General features: G+C 36.8%; 3 protein-coding genes across 3 annotated transcripts; 2 read left to right on the plus strand and 1 right to left on the minus strand.

Moving 5' to 3' along the window:
• The first annotated feature begins 231 nt into the window (after positions 1 to 231).
• On the plus strand, positions 232 to 7,686 carry LOC106050718 (uncharacterized). The gene is made up of 8 exons (XM_013205745.2): positions 232 to 386; positions 3,765 to 3,978; positions 4,452 to 4,597; positions 5,088 to 5,226; positions 5,406 to 5,542; positions 5,660 to 5,804; positions 6,057 to 6,186; positions 7,480 to 7,686. Exons 1-8 carry the CDS (start codon positions 365 to 367, stop codon positions 7,642 to 7,644), a joined length of 1,098 nt encoding a protein of 365 aa, XP_013061199.2. The 5' UTR covers positions 232 to 364; the 3' UTR covers positions 7,645 to 7,686.
• A 4,318-nt stretch (positions 7,687 to 12,004) lies between these two features.
• Positions 12,005 to 13,070, minus strand: LOC129922437 (ice nucleation protein-like). Its single transcript, XM_056008462.1, has 2 exons — positions 13,044 to 13,070; positions 12,005 to 12,937 (listed from the first exon to the last, which is right to left on the minus strand). Exons 1-2 carry the CDS (start codon positions 13,068 to 13,070, stop codon positions 12,005 to 12,007), a joined length of 960 nt encoding a protein of 319 aa, XP_055864437.1.
• A 682-nt stretch (positions 13,071 to 13,752) lies between these two features.
• Positions 13,753 to 22,587, plus strand: LOC106050712 (uncharacterized). The gene is made up of 7 exons (XM_056008980.1): positions 13,753 to 13,980; positions 16,921 to 17,263; positions 17,846 to 18,039; positions 18,537 to 18,672; positions 20,495 to 20,631; positions 21,533 to 21,680; positions 22,166 to 22,587. Exons 1-7 carry the CDS (start codon positions 13,947 to 13,949, stop codon positions 22,452 to 22,454), a joined length of 1,281 nt encoding a protein of 426 aa, XP_055864955.1. The 5' UTR covers positions 13,753 to 13,946; the 3' UTR covers positions 22,455 to 22,587.
• Positions 22,588 to 24,190: the final 1,603 nt, after the last annotated feature.

Genomic DNA, 24,190 nt, shown 5'->3' on the forward strand with positions numbered 1-24,190 from the left:
ACTTTGAACGCCATATAAAATGTTCAGTACTGGTCAAAATAAGAAACGGGAGAGGCCATATTCAAATTAAACTGCGTAAAAGTTCTTAACTTCAGACGTAAACGAATTCTTGTATGTAGCATCGATAACTCATATTTTTACTGTAAGCATGCTAATTTTAAGAAGTTGGTGTGTTAAAAATGGAGTGATTGCATGTAACGTATGAAACACGAATTTGACGCTACTCATTCTGCGCGATGCTACAGTAATTAAATCAGGACTGCCATATCGATCATCAGGGCCGTCGGACGCCCAGTATAAAAAGAAATTTTGGAGACTTTGTCGACCTTTGATCAGTTGTTGAAGTGCCAGGTTGTTATCCGAAATGGAGAGATTTTGGTGCTTAGGTAAGTAGGCCTTTGGTTAACACAGCAAGAGCTGCATTTCATTATGTTTTTCTTAGTTTATACCTTAACACTAGAGCCTGTTAGACTTTGGTGAAATAATTATTGTAGATCTAGATTATATTACATGAGTAAAAAAAAAAAAGCTTTCTGTGAAAAATCTTTGAGATTGAGGAAGTAGAAGTCTCCTGATGTTGCCAAATGACTGAGAGGGTATTGTGTTGGTAGCATAATGACATACACTATTTAGCTTTGACGAGCGTCTGAATGTTTAACCACGAATAATGTATGAGACTAGTATTAGATTGAATGAAATGGAGGTCATTGAGTTTGAATGTAACACACAGTTCCACGAGATTTCGTTACATTAATGAGAATTTATATAACCAATGGAGGGGGGGGGGAGGCTGAGTGATAAAGTTCTTAGCTTCCGAACCAAGTGAGTCTCTAGTTCGAATCACAGTGAATCATGTGATTTGTATTTTTGGGATTCTTTGAACGTTCCTGAGTCAAACATAACTCTAATAGGTACGATGGGGGGGGGGGGGGTGAAGGTGGTTGGTCGTTGTGCTGGACATTGACACCCTCGTTAACAACCGAACATCAAAACAGATGAGCTTTACATTGTCTGCCCCTTAGATCGCAAGGCCTGAAAGGAAAAACTTTAGTTATTTACTTTACTTGTATAGACTAATCTAAATAAATGACTACGTCAATTTAAGCTCAAGCCATCTCTCATATCTTGCACTTCACAATTTTTCTTGTGAGAAACAAATCTGGCACAACTAACTATTGACTATATCGAAGTAGAAAAAGTGATAGCCTAGGTTTATACATAACGAAAATCACAACACACTTCAATAGTCACTAAACAGAGAAGGTCGAAACTTTATATTTTACTTGTAAACCATGAAAGTTTGGTCCAATTGACCTCTCAGGGTAGGCCTATATAACATTCGTTCAACATGTTACATGTATTATTCTGGACATATATTCGATGACAGAGACTCGACTTACTTAATTCTTTTGAATTTCAGTAGAGCAGAGGTCTCCCAGCATTTCTCTTTCCCTGTGGGCTTCAGTCTAGAGCAGTGATTCCCAAAGTGGTCCATATAGACCCCCAGGGGTCTACGAAGACCTCCAAGGGGTCTACGAAAGTAAAAAAATAAATTGGGGGTCTATGAGATGTCCACGGGGGTCTACGGTAATAGATTTCATTTAAGCAGGTCGTAACTTAATTTTCACATTCCATTAGTGTAATTATTTCATACACTAAAATATGATTTGTACCCGAGTTAATCCTTTCAATATTTATCCTGCTATTGAAACGAAACATTCTTGTATTCAATTTCAATACTTATTTAAATAGCTTAATTTTGTCTACATGTAACTAATATTTTAAAAAAAAAGAATGTAGACTGTACAGCGTTAATTATTTAAAATTGGGATTCCTTCCTTCCTTGTCAAACAACAGTTGCCTAAGTGACTTTTATGACGATATGAAACCAGTTACGCTGGAGGATCATCTGAGACAATGCCACCCTGACAAAAATTAAGATTTGAACAACTTTCAAACACTCAAAGTTCAGAATAGACCCACAAAATCTCTGTTCGACTTCATATAGAGAAGATTTTGTTTTGTGAGCGTCTTACAAGATTTCTTTACTTATAGCAAAATACGGAAAAAAAAACAAAGGTCGATAATTGTTATTACCTTTTTACACAAACCTACATCTGTTACTATTAAAAGAATTTCTTTAAGCGACAATACAGTTTAAGGTCGCTTCGGTGGCCTGAGTTGAAAATTAAAACCTTCTTATGTAAATCTTTGCAAAAGATATTAATACAGTTTGGTCAGACAAGGTGTAGTGCTGTGTGCTACAAACTGTCTAATGGTCACCATCTTATCTCATCTCATCTATGCCTGTGGTCCTTTCTGGGCATAGGCCACCAACCAGCTTTTTCCAGGCATCTCGGTTCTGGGCGAGACTCTCCAACTGTCTCCACGTCTTGCCCATCTGCTTGGCATCTGCTTCCAAATCGCGGTGCTATTGTAAAGCTCAAGCAGCCTTCCATTAGGTGAAGAACACCTGGGGATCTAGGGAAAAAGCACCACCACCAAGATTAGGCTATGTAACACCATTGTTAAGCCGATACTACTTTATGGAGAAGAGACCTGAAGAACCACCATCACCACCATGAAAAAAATCCAGGTATTCATCAATAGCTGCCTGAGGAAGATTCTTATAATCCGCTGGCCAGACAAGATCTCGAATGATGAACAGTGGCAAAGAACAAAGCAGCAGCCCATTGAAGTAGATATCCTTCAGAGACGCTGGAAATGGATAGGTCACACCCTTTGCCAGCCTGCATCCAGCATAACATGGCAAGCCCTAGCCTGGAACCCACAAGGAAAGAAGAAGAGGGGACGGCCCAGGGATACATGGCGGTAATGTTGCCGTCTCCTTATATTTTCTTAAGGTTGACCGACGAGACCTGGTTTAGGCTCCAGTTACTCGCCTTTGCCCCTCCGCAGATTTAATATTTGAGCCACACGTGAAAGATCAAGAAAGACACGAGAAACTGCTCTTTGCGAAACCTTTTACAATGATACTTAAAGCATATTCATTAATTAATTAATTATTTAATGTTAGAAAGACTAATTAATAGAAAAACAGATTTGTGTATAAAACATTATATCCGTAGTTGTGTAGTTTTAAATTACTATTTCACTCTTCAACGCACTACAGTTAGAAATTTGTTTAAAAATAATGTTGATGAATTTGCAAAAATTTGCAAGTTGAGTAGGGGGTCCACCGAAAACCAGAAAACATGGCAGGGGGTCTACGAGACAAAAAAGTTTGGGAACCACTGGTCTAGAGCCTGCTTAGCAATATTTTCCCTTTTTCTTCACATTGTATTCCCAGTCCTGCCCCATTAGGCTGATTAGCTTCTTTTGATTTTTTGTTTTATTTGTGTTGGCTGATTTGTTTCCCTACGGACATAATGTTCAGCCATCTAACACCCATTATATGTCCACGCATTTGTTGGAGAATGCCTTGAGCTTGTCTGTGTTATGACAATAATTAATAAACGTTTATTTTGAATGTTTTCAAAACATCAGTATATTGCTTGATACTCAATATTTAAATTCTTTGATGTGCCTGGCATCTGAGAATGAATATACATAGTAATGAATCACATATAATGCAATTGAGAAAAAAAACGCATTCTGCGTTGGCTCCAGTGTACCATGAACTTAAAGTATAATGTTTTAAAAAAGTATAGTTATATTATATAATGTTTTAAAAAAGTATTGTTGTATTATCTTTAACTTAATATTATATTATTATCATAACACTATTTTTTAAATTTTATCAGTTATATTGGCTGCTTTTCTGATCGGTTTCATGGCTCTGACTAGCGGTCAGATAGTGGTCGGTAGCCAATGCCAGCAGGCCTGGTCCAGATCAGCGGCCGCATGTGTCCAGAACTCCAGCATCAACATCAACAACCTTCGGTACATCGCAAGCAACGGGACAGAAGGACAGATGCCCATGGAAGGGGTGGCTACTTTCAAGGCCAGAGCTTGCGTGTAAGTGCAACCCCACAATGTTTTTGTGTGTGTTTATCGGATGTTGTTATGTGTGATTGAGTGTATACAAAAAAGTAAGCACAAGTAGGCGCATGTGTGTATTTGATGTTTCATGATTTGTTTGAGTGTCTTAACTGTCCTAATTAACTATAGGCTAATTTCTACTATAAGTCAATAAGACACAAATTAAGTCTATGGTTCACATGCAGCAGCATTACTTTATTACACATTATATTATAGAAATATATCCACGAGAAGCTATAGCATAATAATGGCATAATAGAATACCGCAGGAAAAAAATGTGGAACAACGAGAGGGTTAGATTGGTGCTATCCCCTCTAGCATTCAGTTATATGGGCTGCCCTTCTGTCCGCATTGTCATCAGAATAATAATGAGATTATATATTCGACATCATAGTCTTATCATAGTAATACCCAAGACACACATATTTTAATCATTCTTCAACAACAGGGTTCGGCCTCAGATTGACGTCTGCGGTCAAGCAATTACACAGCGTCTCTACAACAGCACACTGTGCGTCACACAAGTAGAGAGACAGACGATATTGTCCCAGAGTCAGGCGCTGTTTGGCGCCTTTTATGACTCCTGCTCTTTTCGTAAGTGATTTTATGCAATCTTTTTCACTTTTGCTGAGGGGTATAAAAATTTTGTCTGTAGAATAGAATGACATGGGTATGACATTTTGTGAAGGCTTAGACTATAGAAACGTCTGGTGTATGACAATATTAAAATGTAATATTTATTTATTTTTAAACTAGATATTCACCTAGAGCCTTAATTTCCCTTGGCTTATAATTAAGCTCCTTCAATAGATAATTAAAGTCGTCTTTATCATAGTACTGTGTTAATCTAGTGGTATTAATCTAAACTGAACAAAGTCATTGGTTTTACTACCTAGTTGAGAAATGTTCACGCTTCCATGCCTCTTCTCTCTCGGTCTTTGTTTCCTTGCCCCTCTCTTGCTCTCTCTCTGTCTCTCTCTCTATGTCTCTCTCTCTCTCTCTCTAGCTTGCTTCTAATAACTCAATCATGTCTACAGTTATCATTTTTGCACTATGACATTCTCCTGTTCTCCTTCATTTATAGCGTGCCGGACAACGCTGGAGAAAGACATCCGCCAATGTTATAACTACGTCAACTTAAGCCCAAGTCAACTCTCAGATCTTGCATTGGCCAGGACTACAGCCATCGGAGAAAACGCTGACCAAGTCTACCAGTTCTGTTTGTAAGATATCTTGCACAATATTTGTAATTTATAATAGTTCTGTCACTAAGTCTGCATAACTTACAGGCCCAATAGAATAGTTTTAAAAACATTTCAGCCTATTTCATCATTTGACAACGTTCGGTTCACAGTAATGTATTTCAACTTGCTTATATTTTCTTTGCTATGTCTACAATCAGAAACAGAGATTCACTGGCTCAATGCATCAGACAAAAAGCTCTAGCCTGCCCTGATGCCTCCCGAGTTTTGGCTGAACTGGGCATCGAACTCGGCTCTTTTGACTTAGGAGCTGACATATTGTGCAGAAATAAAGGAGGTAAATGAGCTTCCTTTTAATAAGGACTTTCACCGCGAATTCATTTTCTTAAGCATTCAAATATTACAAAGTTAAAAACACCATGATCTTAGATTGCTTTGCTTGAACCTGTTCCAGTGTATCTCTCTGGTCTACACTGTTTCCGAAACCCCATTCCGGAAGTGAGGATGTGCTTTCAGACACTGGAGAACAACATGCAGGCATTGATGATGGTGGCACCTCAACCTACAGCAGATCAAATTTCCCTCTTACAGTTTTGCAAGTAAAGTAACATCATTACTCTTTAACATTTAATTGCCATCTTGGAAAAAGCTGATCAAACTTTTATTGCTTCTAGAGTTTCAATGGTGCATATGTGTTTCCTTTGTTTTAAAGATCTACGTGTGCTTCCACAGTGTCAACGGTTTATGTATATTTTTATATGTTGTTGTTATTTTGTTTTTATACTTTTTAGTCTTTATTTCCGCATAAAGTTTTTGTTGTTCAATTTAAGATTTATTTACAATGGTTTTAGTTTCCGTCTGGAGCATGTGAACTGTGAGATGCAAGCCTGGGCCAAACATCAGTACCAAACGTGTACTAGGACCGTGAGCGGCATGAGAACAGAGCTGCTGTGTGAGCTGATACCGAAGCAGTGCATGCAAGTAGGTACCAGCAGCCACGTTTACTCTCTCCACTTACTCTCTTGTGTCTCCCCGTTTTCTTTGAGATTATAGTGTGTAGGTTCAGCAAAGATAGTCTCACATATTGTGTAGGTTCAGCAAAGATAATCTCACACATTTCAGATACTATGCAGGAGATGGCATAGTCATAATGATATTTATTTTCACATTTAGCGTTAAACTCGCACCGTACACCTTACACACACACACATATATATATATATATATATATATATATATATATATATATATATATATATATATATATATATATTATAACGTGGTTTACCTAACTGTAAATATGGGTCCTGGAGCCCTTGATAACATTTATAGCATCATCAAACTTTGTATTAATGTAGAGTCAGCTGGTTCAAAATGAGCTTTTGTAAAGTTTATTTTTTTAATGCAGTAATTAAGTAAACTTGTATAGTCAAGCTAGTGATCTTAAAACAAAGACAACGCTCCGAACGACGTCTTTGACTTCATAATCTTGAATATTAAAATTCAAAGGGTATCTTGATCTAATACCATCAAGGAATTTTACGAAAACATTAATGAGGTTAAATGTGTTCAAGTTAGCACTTCATGCTGAAACTCTCCAAAGATAAAATGAGTAAGCCTATGTTCTAAAAGTGTGGCTAGTTTTAATGTCAAAAGATAAAATGACAGGTCACGTGTTTGCTGTTATTGTTTGAGTAAGTAAAAAAAATAGACTACGAGAACGTCCTAAAAAATATAAATTGAAGATCTTCACTTTCAGACCTTGCGGTCTATAGGGCAGATACTGTTCCACTGTTTCTATAGCCACAGGTTAACGAAGGGAATATGTCACCAGCACAACTAATGTCAGGTACCCTTTAGAGTTGCCTGGACTCGTGGTCGTCCTATATCACGAAATTCAAAAGACCCGTTCTTCATGTTCGATCCCGAGACACCTCGGTTCGGAAGTAAGCGCTTCTGTTCTTCTTTCTTCTTTCTTACAATTATTATTATGGTGTGTGGTGGCTGAGTGGCAATGTGAATGGCTTCCAAACCTAGGGTTCTTTGGTTCGAATCTTGGAGAAGGCTGGGATTTTGAATTTCGGTCTTTTTAAGATGACCTCATTAACTCTCATGGGTACCTAGGAAAGTAAAGGCAGTTGGTTGTTCTGCTGGCCACATGACACCCTGGTTAACTGTGGGCCATAAAAACTGATGGCCTTTACATCATCTGCCATATGGATCGCAAGGTCTGAAAGGGAATCACTACCATTATTATTACTCTTTTATTCCCAGGCATTACCAAGTCTCTACGGAAGTCTATGCAGCAAAATGAACTTTTACTACGAGGACAGAAGGCCTTATAATGGTGGTCATTCGGTTGGACCTTCTGTGCTAATCATAGTACTGACCATGGGCTTAGCATCAGTGATATTAGGCAAAGCTTTACATTTTGTGTAAATTGGTAAAATCAAAAACTAGTAAATGTTACACTTCTGTGAATCGTATTTGTATTTTTATTGACATTTTGTAAAGTGTTTTACATTGGTTTTATTGATTTATTCTATCAAGTGTGTGCATGCTTTATCAGAACACTATTTCTTTGCTTTGTCCTGAGTTTTTTAATTGATATTTTATATGTATTTGCAAAACGAAATAATACACAGGTTTCTGTGACCATTCTATATAACTATGGCCTACATAAAATAGAAAGTTGAAGCTCTGCATCATTGTCACGGCTGTCACTTTTAGATCAACTAATTTCCCACATTCTGTCACCAGTCAAAAATATACCTTCATTATGCTGTGCGATGTCTTTACACCCGCGTTTATTGTTGGTGTCATTACTAAGTTATGGTATAAGATATGGTAGAATTCATTCCTTTTAAAAGTATTTAGGAAACTAGAATTCATGGGCCGAGATTATGTGTTAAGAAGTGTAATATATAGGTCTTAATTAGGTCAACCTTCTTCTCTTTACCTTTCAGCAAAGCATGATTGATGGGATAATGTTCTAATCTTAAAATATTTAAATTTAGGGACATTTGGGGGGGACAAATTTGAGAACAATTCAACGGACTTAGTTGTGGGTAATACTAGTCCTTTTATATAACTATGGGATTAATTTTATGTTCAACTTACCCACTGATGATTGTAAATGAATAGCAGTAGAATCTTGTTCAATCCACTTCGAAATGTATTCTCTGGTTTTCCTTTATTCAAACCACATGCTGCTGCCCAAGTCCCTACATTAAGATTGCATGGATTACATAATTTAGCACACAATATTAGTTTAAAGAAAGCCCGCTCAGCAAACGCACTTAGCCTTGACATCTACTGGGATCTTCCATGACTTTGTTACAACTTGCATCTATATCTTACACAAAGTAATATAGTTTTACTTCAGCGTAGCAATTCAAAATGGACTGATTCTTGTTAATATAAACAGGAAAATTCAAATTGATAATGAAATGGAAATGTATGCAAGCATTCTGCTCAAACATAAGCATTCTCAGTAAACTCCCAAAGACTCTAATAACTTGTCTACCTCGAAATCTCTGCATAATTAATGGATAAAAATATAATGCTACATAATTTCCCTTGAACTGTGGCGTTTCAAATTTGTTACTTTCTATTCCCTTACATTGTATCAAACAGATAGTGTTGATAGACATAGAGAAATCATTATAAATAATCACACGTGTGTTTTGTATAGGAAACTTTTTTTTAATTTTCTTTGTTTATGTCTTACATGTTCTAATATTCATTTGCAGACGGATCTACGCATTTCCAATCAAATATACTGTTCATATTTTCTATATATATATATCATACTCTTTTACTGTAAAGTAACTAATGTCTGTAAACACACAATTTGTCATTTCTAATACTAAGAAATGTTTTGTATAAAAAAAAACATAATCATTTCGTCCTTTTGTGTATCAAGGATTTTATATCGTTTTATTTTTAATTCTTTCAACCAACATAGTGAGCGCTTTTCGTTGTGGAGATAAAATATACATTTCTTGCACACACACATGCACACGAACACACACACAATATGAGGCTAAAACTGATGCTGGCCATGAGGCTAAAACTGATGCTGGCCATGAGGCTAAATCTGATGCTGGCCATGAGGCTAAAACTGATGCTGGCCATGAGGCTAAAACTGATGCTGGCCATGAGGCTAAAACTGATGCTGGCCATGAGGCTAAAACGGATGCTGGCCATGAGGCTAAAACTGATGCTAGCCATGAGGCTAAAACTGATGCTGGCCATGAGGCTAGAAAATTGTTTTCGATGATCCAGATGTGGAAAGTGTGGTCGAGAGGCTAAGTACGCTTGAAGGGGGCTCGAGGTTCGACACCCGACTCCAGCAGATTTGTGTTTACTGAGAGCCTAATGGCAGCACGGAAAAGCTTCTCCCAGATACCCCTTCCCTCCCCCACTGGTCCACAAATTGGACCATAACGCTCTGAGCATGCTAGAAGCATGAAAGTAACGCTACAAGCTATAATTTTTTTTTAGCAACATAGACCTACAATGTACTCATTCATTTTTTTAACTATAACAATTATAGAAATACAATAAAATTTGAAAGAACAAAAGGGCGTGGAAACTAATTGAAACAGTGTTTTTAGTTGTACATAACTACTACCTAGGTCTACATCTCATCACTATGAGAGTGAATCATAGTTGGTCATAGGCGGCCAACGATAGACTAAATAAAAAGCAATCACAATAAATAACAAAAGTTATTAGAAGCAATTTTATTTGTGTGATTTGAGTGTAAGAATTTTTTTTTAAGATTCAAAGGTTAGGAAGATATATGTTGCAGGCCAGAGGTACCCCAACCTTTTCCGGCTTGAAAGCACTTTCCAGCATGCTTTACCGCAATAGTTGTGTGAGTCCAATGGAACTGATCCACTGCGGATTTATTACGCAATTTGAACAGAACTTTTGAGAAGCCCGGGTACCAAGAGCTGTAGTCTGACATCTCTGTAGGTTAGAATAAGATCTGATAGGTTCTATTATGTTCTTTCTCCCTAACAAAAGGCAGCTCCGCCACTAAACATTTCTAACTTGTGTTGTTATTTGTATTACATTCAAATTGTTCAATATATCAACTAATCAAATAAATCAAAGTTGTATGTTTTCAAACATAAATACTATTTTTTATTGTGCCTGTTAATACTAACCCTAACCCATACTTTTGTAACTTAATGAAGTAAAAACAGCTTTGATTCTCTACCTCGTTTCATGGTGTTAGTGAAATAACTAAAATTCTAAATAATAAAAAAATATTGGATTCAGTTACTTTAAAGTGTTGAAGTTTATTATACATTCGCAAATACAGCGCACACAAGCACATCAACTTTATATATGTATAGTGTTTCAATTACTGATTCATTCTTCACTGACTGAGTGATTCATTGGCTGAGTTCTGCCAAGACTGAGTGATTCATTGGCTTAGTGCTACAGTGGCTAAACGATTCTTTGTTACGACTTAGAAAAAGAAAAGCGGGTAATTCACTTAAAACCGTGGCTTGGGCAGCTCTAAAGACTATCATCGTGGACTCTGGAGGGATTTTAGAATGAAAGGAAAAAGAAAGGAAACTTAAAGACATAATTATAACACAATCTTAGGTTTTATTTTGCATAAATATTTACAATATGTTTATAAACTGTTCATATAAAATTTGTATTAAAGCCAACCCATTGAGTCCTTTTTTTCCCCTGAACTATTGTTTCGTAGATATGTTTAAGTGTTTTGTATACCAGAAAAGGTTCTTTTGGAGATATTTGGAGAGGCATCGGTTTTCCCTCCATCCAGCAACGGGAGCTGCAAGGTACCCCCAGCGGTGTCTGTGGAGGAGCCCCTGCGCCAAGCGTTTTCATGCGTTCTGAACTTCTGAATTCTCTTTTTCTCAAAGTAAGAGGAGATGCCGATATTGAAGTGTATTCTTGCACTAGATCACACTTATCAATGTAGTCAAATTAAAAGTCGTAGATCAAATTAAGTCTAAATATAGAAGAAGACAGCATTGGCCAATACAAGTATTTGAGAATATTCCAGTTTAATTTAGCATACCTACGTCAGTAATGTACGTGATCGTCGTACGCTTATCTTCGTGTTAACTAAGTCGTCTTGTTGTGTTAAGTAAGACCCGGACTTTTTTCAATTTTTGTCATATAAATGTCGTCAATATAACGATGTACAACAGTCTGGAGAATTTCGACTATTCGAACTTAAGTGAGTCAATAAGAATCACGTTAGCGGAGACGTTTTGAAATCCTTATTCCAAACGTTTTTGAGTCCATATTTTTGCAGACCCTTCTCGCGTCCTTATTACTAGATGAAACGACGTTTAACCTATTTCAATCTATTAAACATCATTATAATGTTATTCTACTTGGTTAACATGGACTGATACCTACAATAAAAATACCACTTTGCACCCTGAAAAAGAAAACGACCATCCCCTTTTTTTTTTCTCAGGACATCACTCCCACCCCACAGTTTAAGAAACGCTTTTCTGCATACTAAAAAAGCACACGCACTATTAATTAAAATGCTGCTCTCATCAATACTTCTGTGCACCGAATTTGAAAAAAAAATAAAGAAAAAAAAAAGCTGGCTATTAAAAACATTTGCTTCCTTGTATGAACATCTCCAACTACGACATAATCTCTCACGTATATTAAAGTTCTCAAATCCATTCCTAATGGACCACATTCACCAAAACGAATAGTTACGTGATGATATTGATAAAACAACGAAAAAAAAACCTGTCGAACCTCGAGCCCCCTTCAAGCGTACTTAGCCTCTCCACCACACTTTCCACATCGAAAACAATTTTCTAGACTCATTGCCAGCATCAGTTTTAGCCTCATGGCCAGCATCAGTTTTAGCCTCATGGCCAGCATCAGTTTTAGCCTCATGGCCAGCATCAGTTTTAGCTTCATGGCCAGCATCAGTTTTAGCCTCATGGCCAGCATCAGTTTTAGCCTCATGGCCAGCATCAGTTTTAGCCTCATGGCCAGCATCAGTTTTAGCCTCATGGCCAGCATCAGTTTTAGCCTCATGGCCAGCATAAGTTTTAGCCTCATGGCCAGCATCAGTTTTAGCCTCATGGCCAGCATCAGTTTTAGCCTCATGGCCAGCATCAGTTTTAGCCTCATGGCCAGCATCAGTTTTAGCCTCATGGCCAGCATCAGTTTTAGCCTCATGGCCAGCATCAGTTTTAGACTCATGGCCAGCATCAGTTTTAGACTCATGGCCAGCATCAGTTTTAGCCTCATGGCCAGCATCAGTTTTAGACTCATGGCCAGCATCAGTTTTAGCCTCATGGCCAGCATCAGTTTTAGCCTCATGGCCAGCATCAGTTTTAGCCTCATGGCCAGCATCAGTTTTAGCCTCATGGCCAGCATCAGTTTTAGCCTCATGGCCAGCATCAGTTTTAGACTCATGGCCAGCATCAGTTTTAGACTCATGGCCAGCATCAGTTTTAGCCTCATGGCCAGCATCAGTTTTAGACTCATGGCCAGCATCAGTTTTAGCCTCATGGCTAGCATCAGTTTTAGCCTCATGGCCAGCATCAGTTTTAGCCTCATGGCCAGTATCAGTTTTAGCCTCATGGCCAGCATCAGTTTTAGCTTCATGGCCAGCATCAGTTTTAGACTCATGGCCAGCATCAGTTTTAGCCTCATGGCCAGCATCAGTTTTAGCCTCATGGCCAGCATCAGTTTTAGCCTCATGGCCAGCATCAGTTTTAGCCTCATATTGTGTGTGTGTGTTCGTGTGTGTGTGTTGGTGTGCAAGAAATGTTTATTTTATCTCCACAACTAAAAGCGCTCACTATGTTTGTTGAAAGAAAAACTGCCATTGTTGAATAAAATTTTATCGTAATTTGTATAGTAGAGATAGAGAATCACGTGACTCAATGTTGTTTGTTGTTTCAAAGAAGTCAAATACAAGACGCTTAGAGAATTGTAACGAAAGCCAGTACGTAGAGACGATGTGGAATGGTTTGAAAGAAACTAGAGGCCACGCTTAAACCACAAGGATACTTCCCTTCTATGTAATAAAGAAATCGTAATATATTTTTCTGACTGTATTTAGTTAAAAAGTCTAAGGTGGAACCAGTAAAGATGGAGGCCTAAGTTTTATGGCATATGTGATATATACTCCTAATCGAGGCCGTGCGGAGTGGCTGAGTGGTAAAACGCTTGGTTTCCGAACCGGGGGTCCCTGGTTCGAATCTTGGTGAAGACTGAGATTATGAATGTCGGGATCTTCAGGAAGCCTCCGAGTCCACCCAGCTCTCATGGGTACCTGACATTAGTTGGGGAAAAGTAAAGGCGGTTGATAGTTGTGCTGGCCACATGGCACCCTCGTTAACCGTGGGCCACAGAAAAAGGTGACATGAACTTTTTCCCTATAATCGAGGCCTGGTATATGAACTGACAATTTGATTTTAACATCAGGAAGTGATCACAGCCCGAGGCTGAGCATTTTTTGTAAGGTAGCCAATGAGCTGTCGTCCTATTACCTTACATATATACACCGACTGAACGTGTCTCTGAGGTTTTAGTGGGCAAAGGCGCATTCAGGTTGCGCAGTTTGTTGGAAATCCGTCACATTTTGGGGATATCAATTAAGTTCCTAAACTAGATCTAAGATAAAGAAAATCAATTATTGGATATATTACAAGCACTGATGCGTGACTTATATAGCCTTGGGGGACGAATAATTCTATAGGATGTTTGGATTATTCAATTGTATTTTATATCACAGTAAGTAGGGTTCCATAATGTTAATTTATTAATTAATTGTCTTCTTATTCTGTTTCAACAGTGTTTAATTACTGGCTACAGAACTAAACATATAATAATTATATATATAATTACATGTCTAAAAGATATAGGTGTACAAAAGCCAACTATAGGCCTATTAGCCAGACATCATCATCATAGATCGCAAGTTCTGAAAGGGCAGCTCTACTATTTTATTTTTACTTTACATTTGCATAGATAGGTAAAGTGTCTTCACTTTATTTTTAAGTTTTTATTGTTAAAAAACTAAATAAAGTGATTGTGTGTTAAATAAAACTGGCCTTATTTTTAAATTGTGAAACTACTAAAAATAGGTAGAAACATAAAAAAAAAACGTTAATTCCTGCTGACCAAAATTAAAACAAAAAAAATATTAGAGATTTTTATCTTCATATATGCCTATTCAAAATGCAGAACCTGTAGGGCAAACGTCTTTATATAGATAACAAATCACACACACACAGTCACACACACACAAATTGCCTTATTCTTGTCATTAAGTATCTAACATAGCAGACGACAACAGTCTAACACACATGATTATTCTTTAAAACGTAAGCTGGTAAATGTGTTTCTTGAACGCGTCTAGTCTTTAGGGAGAGTGTTACTATACCAACTACAACAACAAAACTACTCAAGCTCACATTAACATAAACAATTATCGGTCTACTAATAACCTAAGAAACAATTATTTATATTTAAATTGTAATGGATTTATGTAATAATTGATAATAGGAAAGAACTAGACTCCGTGAGCATGACATGTAATAGGAAAAGAGAATAATATTGGAATATGTTAAGATTAAAAAAAAAGAAATTTGCATCATTGAACCTTAATAGCAATGTTTGCTTTCATTGGTTTATATCAATTAAAAAGCCGTTCAATACCAAAACCAATCAGTAAAAATCAGTAAGTAATTCATTCGTTACAAGGAATGAGTTGTAAGTAAGTAGTTAGAAAACTCAATCCTCGTAACAAATGAATTACTTACAAACATGTACCTTTCAAACTAAAAATAAAACAATAGGAAGGATAATTTAACTTAATTTAAAAGTTATAATATATTACAAATTAAATGGTTTTCACCTTAAATTTCATTTTAAAGTTTTAATTCTTTAGTAGGTTCTTTCACAATATTTCCACAACTATTAGCACTAACTCATATAATAGAAGATAAGCAAAGTGTTGAAAAGATATAGGATGAATCTTGTTGGAATTTAGAGAATAAGTGGCAAGTATTTTTAAAAAGTTTAAACGTAGAAATGCACTTCAGCTTAGAAACATTAGAAACAGTGACGTGACACACAGTAATATGACGTAAATGGTAGACCGAGACCAATGTTATAGAAGGCCTCAACACTGAACTGCGACGTCGCAACCTGTGACATTGCAACGAGCTATTTTCTAAATTTCCCACGGTAGAACGCATTATGCTCTAAATTTCTGTGAAGAAAGCAACGTAATATAAATTTAAGAGTACTGACTACCAGTTTGTGTTGAAGTCAACTATAGTGATACGGAAGCTATTGACTTAGGCGAAACACTCATCCCTTCGTATGTGTATTGCTGTAAATCTATGGTAAACACTAAACACTCAACAAAAGGAGGTCATAATAGACAGTTATAAAATACACAGTGAGACATGGACTTCAGCTATCAAGTCACAGGGAGTCTTGTCTTAGGTTCCACATGTCCTTTTCTACAGACCACCGACACACTTCCCAGTGTCGCTCCAGGTCCTCAATACAGTTCACAGGTAGCACGAAGGACGTTGAACGGTGTGCTGGTGCGCACCGTCAGTGTCGGCGCGGGAGGAGGGTTATAACAGTATGCATAAAAACATTGTCATGAAATTGACAAGGCAGTTTCTCAAGCATATTAAATTTGTGTTGTGCTTCTGTTCGAGCTTGCCAGTCTGAATGCATTTGTCATTTTGTTTTGGGGATTCCCTCAGAAATAGCAAATATTACATCCTAGCTCAAACCTCCTTCAGGGCTGCATGGAATGATCATCATTGATAGAGGGCAGGATTCGACCTCAGGACAATCTTGATGAGAGTCCGAAGCGCATTCTACACAACCAGACAACAAGACATCTAGTTTACGTGAAGCAAGCCTACATCATTCTACATCTTAAACAGGACACCTTATGCCCTGGTGACGTCCAAGAATAATTATAAAAGAAAAGCAAAAATGTCTGCTCTAATACTAATACCACTGTATTTTTACAAAGCTTATATCAACTCACTCTGTCTGGCTTTCCGTCTGGCCAAACGTTTGTACACGCTATTTCTCCGTCACCTAATCTCGGATTAAGCTGAAATTTGCACAACTATTTCTTTTGCCTGACAACAAATGAATCCCTTTTTAAAAAATTAACTAATTAGTTAATGAACTATTGGTAATAAATTACTTTGTCTGTTATCTCAAACAAGGGTAAGAAATAGTACTTGACTGAAGTGGTGGTATAAGCTGAATTAGTCCCCTTTATATATTGTCGTCTGAGGGCTTATAACTAATTTACTGACATGACTGATCCAAACTATTGATACACTTAATATAAACCTTGTTGTTTTTTTTTGTGTTTCTTTTTTGTGTTTTTTTTTTAAAGTATTTTTTTTTATTTTGCTTGTTTTTCTTTCAAGCATATTTGACATTGATAGTGCAAAGGGGTTGGATAGAGGAAATAGAACTAGTCAATTTTAAATTAATTGGTTCCTAATGGGTAGATACATCCATTCAAGTCTGAGTAATCAATTTTTAACGTATATATATTTTATGTTATTTCCTTATATTGTTTACATCATTTTGGACGGATATAGTGTTTCAGTGAAATCTGTTGTTTTTTCCACCAGCCGTTAAAAACTGATGTAATATATTTTGTAACAATTACTTCCTCAGCTCTTCTTGGACTACTATTCTTTAGCGCCTGTTATGGCCGTGACCCTGGCTTTGTGGCAGTTCATCTGCAGCCAAATGATACCACAACCTCCGGAGAGCAACAAGTGAACATCACCACAACAGTTTCCACACCAGCAGCTCTCGATCAGCACAGGTTTCCCGCCAAAATGGACTGCGAGCAGAGGCTACTGGAAGAGGCTTACGTCTGCGTTTCCAAACACGATATTGATTTCAACCATTTCCTCCTGATGGCAGTGTCCACTCTGAAAGAGGGAGCTAATGTTACCCAGCCGGATATTATTGAGGGAGTCAACATGACTAAGTTTCGAGGAAATGTTTGCAGGTGTTGTTGTTTGTTTATTTTATACTATTATATTTTTTTTTGCAAGAGGTACTAGCAAGCTTAATTAACCTTCTTCAATTACATAAGCTTTCTCAGTAGCTTTAAGGTTTATCGATAGATTTGGTTGTTTAAAAAAAAAGGTTTAAGAAAAAATAGTTTGATGAAAGAATAGGAAGTGTTATAATAAAACATTTCCCGACTCGCCCCTCTCTAAAGAGGTCCACGACTGGTAGTGCTAGTAGTAAATTCAAAACAAGTAAAAGGAGGGTAAAACAAATTATTCTATTAAACTAACGCCTCAACAAAAACATAAAGTAGGCTAATATGAATACTAATTCCTTAGATAAGTAATTGATAATGCACATGTATTTATCATTATTACAGTCAAAGTTAGATAATGATTATTTGTTGGATGTTTAAATAATATAATGTAATATTTAAGTGAAACAATCACATCTTTGTAGCCTACATTTCCTTAGCATCATTGTAAAGATTTTTGTGTGTGTAATTCACTATTGTAAAAGAAATTTCCTTGTTGTTAATAAAAATGATGTTGGTAAAACTAACTATTTTCTCTAACAGAGCACAAAAAGAAGTAATGCAATGCATATTCCAAGCTGCCCAGGCATTGATGGTTACGCCAGCCTGTTTCAGCGGTACCAAGACACTTTCTGGCAAGTTGTCCAGGGAACAACCGAGGCTGAATGACCAGAGGTACCTGATTAAAGAGCAGATGGAGGCCATCCTCGGCCAGTACGACACCTTCTGTGCTCAACGTAACCATTTTGTTGTAAATAGCTATTTTGTCATCCATTTACTATTTCCTTTATTTGGTCACCCATTGACCATTTCCGTTATTCGGTCATTCATTTACTATTTCCGTTATTTGTCATTCATTAACTATTTCCGTTAGTTTGTCATCCATTTAGAATATCCCTTATTATCCATCTACTATTATTATGGCAATCTGAACATCAAAAAAAAAAAAAAAACTTCAAGAAATCCTAAATGCTGCTGGTAAAGTCATTGGTTAAAGAAAATCCATTTAGACAGCTGTTTGAGAAAAAACATTCATAAGAAAAGCAAAAATAAAAAATTAGAAATGAAAAATCTGGATTTTGTGATTTTACCATCACAAAAGAGATACAAGACACCGATAGCAAAATCTATTACCTTTTCGTTATATTAAATAATTCCAAGTGCTATTAATAACATATCTTCTTACTATCATACATTCATTTAAATATTAAAACGTGTCTTCTTCATACTTTAGCTTGCAGGCTGACACTTTTGGAAGACATGAGATCTTGCTACAAAAAGTTCGGTTTGGATACGTCCCTCTTTCTACCTACTAAAGCAAGTGGTCCGGTCATTGGGTCGGACAGCTGGGAAGTGGACACGTTCTGCAAGTAAGTAACAAATCTTATCTTATAAAATACAGACGTTACTTCAAAAAAAGAAGATGACTACGCGTCATGCATCTAGTTATGCATGTTAACCAATGACCTAAATTCTGCCAAGTCACTGATTTTCCTGGCTGGCTCAGGCAACCCATTCCATACTTAATAGCACTAGTGAAGAAGGAGCATTAGTACAAGTTTGTCGTAGCATTTGGAACGAGGTATGTGCCTTTATCTTTGTGTCTTTCTGGGTATGTTATTAGATTTTGTTTTTGTATTTGAAGATTATGGTTCAGTGTATTATGTTTAATTTCTACTTCCCTTTTAAATTTTTTATCCTGAAGGCTTTCTAAATTTAGTGATTTTACTAAAGCTGAGTTTCTAACAAAATGGAGATTTAAATCTGTCAGATAGCTGTTTATATGAGAGGCACCTTAAGGACCTAGAATCAAATTGATAAACTGTTTACAATTAACTGTATATTAAACATGAAGACTTAGTTTTGAAGTTGTTGTTTTTAAATTGAACAGATTAAATGCCTAGAATGGAAGTTAATTCAGGAAGACTACTACCACCAAACATTGATTACTTAAAACCTGTCACACCAAGTGTCTTTTAAAAAAGATTTTATGAAATTACATGGGAAAAAAAACGTATAGTATAATTCAAAATGAAACAAAGGGACCAATTCAATGATGTATTGTATATTTGCTTAATTTACTTCAATCTAAGTGGTAAGGCTCTTGGCTTCCAAACCGAAGCTCTCCAGTTCGAATCCTGGTGAATCCTGGGGGGTTTATTTTTGGGATTTTTAGGGCACCTTTGAGTCTACCCAGTTCTATTGGTGCCTGACATCAGTTGGGGAAAGTAAAGGCGGATGGTTGTTGTGCTGGCCACATTACACCCTCGTTTGCCGTCGGCTATAGAAACAGTGAAAGTATGACCTCTATATCATCTGCCTTAAAGATCGCAAGGTCTGAAAAGGGTACTTTAACTTGTTAGTTGTTGTTGCTTTTTTACTTCAAACTACGACAAGAGTAAACTTATAGTTTTCTTGCTTGTCCTGTAGGCCTACATTGTAAGTTACAAGACACTTTCAAGTAATTGTGAAATACAGTGAATGACTGTCAAATAACTGTACGTTGTCGGCTAAAGCCAACAAGATAATAAAATAAGTTTGGTAATACATTTTTACATGAGGTTCCTGTGTTTCAATCGTATTCACAATACGTTATTTCTACTTTCACAATTTAATGAGTCTGTAAACAATATATATGTGTAGGCTATTATTATTACAATACGCATTTATAGTTTTTAAATGTTCACGGTTTTGAAAGAAATGAGATTATTCAAGCGCTTTTAGTTTTAAGACATTCAGACTGATGCAGGAACGGACAGATAACACAAAACCAGTATATGTTTAAAATGTCATTGTAAAACTGACTGGCGGGTTCGTGTTAAGGTGCTGTATTCTATTTCTGGTGACAATGTGTGTACTTCTATTGTAAAGTGGTGCCTGAAATTGATCTAATTTTATTAGTATGTTTGACCTTATTACGTGTAGATTTCATTTTATTATATCCATTTTTATAAACTGTAATTTTCAGTGGTCTAAATGGCTACCCACACTTACCTGGTTCAGCTCCGTAAATAAAATAGGCCTTCAATGATCCACAAGCGTTTTGAAATGAAAGCTGATTAAAAAAATAAGCCATTTCTAGAGTTATTAGATATAATAATACTGAAAAGCGAGACATTTAATAAGAATTTAAACACGTCCCATGCCAGTAACAGCAGTAAAATAATTCCCAATAATGTTTGTACTTCGCAGAAACCGTCAGGAGCTAACAGCATGTTTGAAGTCGACACGTGACCAATGTCCGGAGTCAGATAAAGTGCTTTCTGCGCTTGCTCTTGACCTTGACACCACCGCTAAGGGATTTGACGTTTTATGCTCCAACACAGACGGTAAGTGTCAGTCAGCAATAGTTCATATTGACCTTAGTCTCGGGGTGAATTTCACATCGGGTGCATCTCAGTTCAACATGCCCCCCCCCCCCCAGGGTTTGTCGACGAAGTCACTGTTGACCATTTTCCTTAATTAATGCCCATACTTTTTATGACATTTAGGGGTCAGACGCTGATATCTTGATAGATGGGGCTTTATGGTTATAACATGAAATCGAGATGGGGTATCCTTGTCACTATGATGCAGCTGCTCAACTCGTTAAAATTTGGTATTTTATAGTAATTACAATAGCAGTGTAGAAACTGAAATACACTAACTCAGCTTTAAAGTATTAGGTCCACCAGTAGTCGTGTGATGTATCAGACAAGCATCTGCTAGGATGATTTTAATTATATATTTTTATAATTTAATATTTTTATACATATCTCGTTTAGGCTACACAACAAATATAATACATTTGACATCTCTATCTTTTGACCAGTGCCGGATCTACGTCAGGCGACAAAAGCTATAAAAAATGTTTGTTTGTAAAAGGTTGTACATGTTTCGGGTGTTCTTTCAGAGCTGAAGATAATCTACTTCCTAATCCAAACCTCCCGCAGGACGACGGGGGATGGCAGCGAGCAGGATATGAACCCGGCACCATCGAGACGAGTGAACGACAGTCCATTGCGCATACCTCACGGCCAGGCTGCTATAGCTAAGTGCCCCCAAGAAATATTTTGCATTGACACATAACTTATAAAGTACCCCAAAAGGCCCCATATTTAAAATAGCTTGGAGTCTTTTTAAGTCTAAATCAGGCACTGCTTTTGACTGTAACTGATTTTTTTTTACAAAGAATTAAAAGCTAATGTTTTTTTTTAGCATTACATTCACTTGTTTAATTCTATTTTGCAGTTTATTTGAAAGGACTTCAATGCTTTGAGAACCATCCACATCAAGTAGGGGTATGTCACTCTGTCAAGTACAGAGGAGTGCTGAAAACGGCACAGAAAGCCACCGAGCTAAAATGGTCCTCAGAAAAATACTTCCAAGAAGTCTGCGGGTCTGTAAAAAAAATATTTACACAATTATAACATGCACAGTGAAACAGCCAAAAAAAAGGATATTTATTTTAGAAAGAATACAAACACACAAGTCACAAATACATCGCTTTAAAATAAAAACTAAATAAATTTAAACGAGAAATAGAAGCAGCACTGCAACATTAGTTGGGGGAAAGTAAAAGCGGTTGGTCGTTGCGATGGCCACGTGACACTCTCGTTAATCGCGGGCCACAGAAACAAATGATATTTACATCATCTGCTCTATAGATCTATAGATGGGGGAACTTTTACTTTAATTTATGCAACATTAAAAGTTATTAGAAAGTTGTTACGCATTCTTATGCTGATGGCTTTGAGAAGAAAACTCTCAGAATGTTGCCAAAATAATTCTCCTGTAAAATGCTCAAAATTACTTAATAGAAGTCACATTCATTTCAGTCAATGCTTCTTAGAGTCACAGTTTTTTTTTCTTTCTCTAAAACAGAGTCATCGTCAAACACATAGAATGTGATCTGGAGGCCTGGGCCCAGTACAAGGACGACAAGTGTGACATGAGAATAGTCAACTTTAAACGCAAACTGCATTGCAGCCTCGTCCACAAACAGTGCCAGAAGACTCACGGTGACACTATCTACAGCATCTGTGACTCACCCGCCCAAGAGTTCCTCATAGCCGACAGCTCTGCCACCAGAGCCTCACTGCCTGCTGTGTTAACAGCGTACCCACTTCTGTTGACTTTAATGGCTAAAATAATGATGATAAACAATTCTTGATTTTACTTAAAAACCTACAGTATAGAAAGCCTAAAGAAACTTCTTTGGAAAAAACTTTCGACAATTTTAGAAATTGAATAGTCTGATTTCATTGTATTCGTATCCTTAGAATAAAGCTTGAAATTTAGTGTCACACATTTGTTGATTTGAAACTTACGTATTTTGTCCAAGATTTAAACATAAAAGTAGGCCTATATTGATTTAGTTATGAAATTCCACAAACTAACTCATTTGATAGCACATTGAAATGGTGTGTTTTTTTTTTCCGTTGTGTGCCTGTCCTGCGTGTTACTCTCAATACTGACTTAAAATATCAACTACGAATTCGGATATCTGTAGAAGTAAGCTATTCTGAGTCGAGGCCCAAAAAAGTAAATTCAGAATCATTCGATTCGACACACAAGTGGATTAACGTTTATTTAATATTAATTCAAAAATGCTTGGCTACGCTCGGTGTTGACCCACGGAACTTTTCCCATTTTGGGTATAGCTGCAAGGCAGCAGAGTTTTTAATTCAGTTTCCCTTCTGCTAGGTGGGTAGAAAGGCTAATGAGTCCCTCCTGCCCAAAGCTTACTGTTTAGACGTCATTTACTCGCCTTCGCCGTTTCTCCTGAAAGTGACAATAGTCTCGCGGACCCAATATTTGAGCCACACATGAAAGATCACGAAATATACGAGAAACTCTTGACGAAAACGTTTACTATGACACTTAATGGCAATTAATTCATTAATTAATTAATATTTAATGCTTGAAGAACTACTTCATAGAACAACAAATTCTTATATAAAACATAATATCCGTAGCAACGGATGAAAAACCTGCAAAAAACAAACAAACATTTCCAGTGTGTTTGGTGATTCCAGCATAACATATTAATTGTTATTTTAATGGATTTAAATTTGAATTTACCAATAAAATTAAGATAGATATCTCTAACTTATAATGAAGCTTTAAATTACTTTTTTAACTCAAGTCACTACAGTTAGAAATTAGTTTTAAAAAATGGAGTTGATGCAATACAAGTTAAGCAGGGGGTCTACTGAAAACCAGAAAACATGACAAGGGGTCAACGAGACAAAAAAGTTTGGGAACCACTGCTCTAGACTAAACAATGTCAAGGACGCCAAATGGAATTTCAACGTTGACAAATTAAAAAAAAAAGAGCTACACACGGAAGTGCTTAGAAAATTTGTTTCCGCGGTCCTAAAATGTGCACAAAAATGGTCAGTTTAAAAGAAAAACAAGTATATCAACTCTTACTTTATTTGGTTCCATGGGCGTAGCCGTGCGGACACCCCCCCCCCCGAAATGAAATCCCCCCCTCAGGGGGGTGGTGTCGGAATTTAGTGACTGATTTTTGCTTTGATTATGTATATTTTTGGTGAGATTTTAATACTAAACCATTACTTGCCCCAGCACAGCTCAGAGTTTTGAGTTTAAAACCTCCTACCAGGGGGTTTTGCAGTTAAATCCCCCTCACCAAATTCTATGACCGTAGCTAAATGGGGGTTTGAATTTAAAAAAAAAAAACTCCAGAGATTTTTTTTTAGTTTTAACCCCCCCCCCCCCCCCAAACAGATGATTTTGACGATAAAACTTCCCTTATCGATATAAAAACTAAAGCAAACTACAGTCACCTAATTCCAAGAACGTAGTCAAGAGAGGTTACACATTTCTACCAGTGGCTGGGCTCCATTAATAGAGTGCAGTGAATAGTCATCTGCCGAAATTGAA

This window comes from Biomphalaria glabrata, chromosome 13, assembly GCF_947242115.1.
Source record: "Biomphalaria glabrata chromosome 13, xgBioGlab47.1, whole genome shotgun sequence".
In the NCBI taxonomy this organism is placed as follows: Eukaryota; Metazoa; Mollusca; class Gastropoda; family Planorbidae; genus Biomphalaria; species Biomphalaria glabrata.

Coding starts and splice junctions, on each gene's coding strand:
- LOC106050718 (XM_013205745.2), top strand. CDS start 365: ATGGAGAGATTTTGGTGCTTAG. Junction 4,598..5,087: donor TTATGACTCCTGCTCTTTTC/GTAAGTGATTTT, acceptor CTTCATTTATAG/CGTGCCGGACAACGCTGGAG. Junction 6,187..7,479: donor TACCGAAGCAGTGCATGCAA/GTAGGTACCAGC, acceptor TTTTATTCCCAG/GCATTACCAAGTCTCTACGG.
- LOC129922437 (XM_056008462.1), bottom strand. CDS start 13,070: ATGGCAGTTTTTCTTTCAACAAACATA. Junction 12,938..13,043: donor TTTTTCTTTCAACAAACATA/GTGAGCGCTTTT, acceptor GCTGGCCATGAG/GCTAAAACTGATGCTGGCCA.
- LOC106050712 (XM_056008980.1), top strand. CDS start 13,947: ATGTTTGGATTATTCAATTGTATTTTATATCACA. Junction 17,264..17,845: donor TTTCGAGGAAATGTTTGCAG/GTGTTGTTGTTT, acceptor TTTCTCTAACAG/AGCACAAAAAGAAGTAATGC. Junction 18,040..18,536: donor CGACACCTTCTGTGCTCAAC/GTAACCATTTTG, acceptor TTCATACTTTAG/CTTGCAGGCTGACACTTTTG.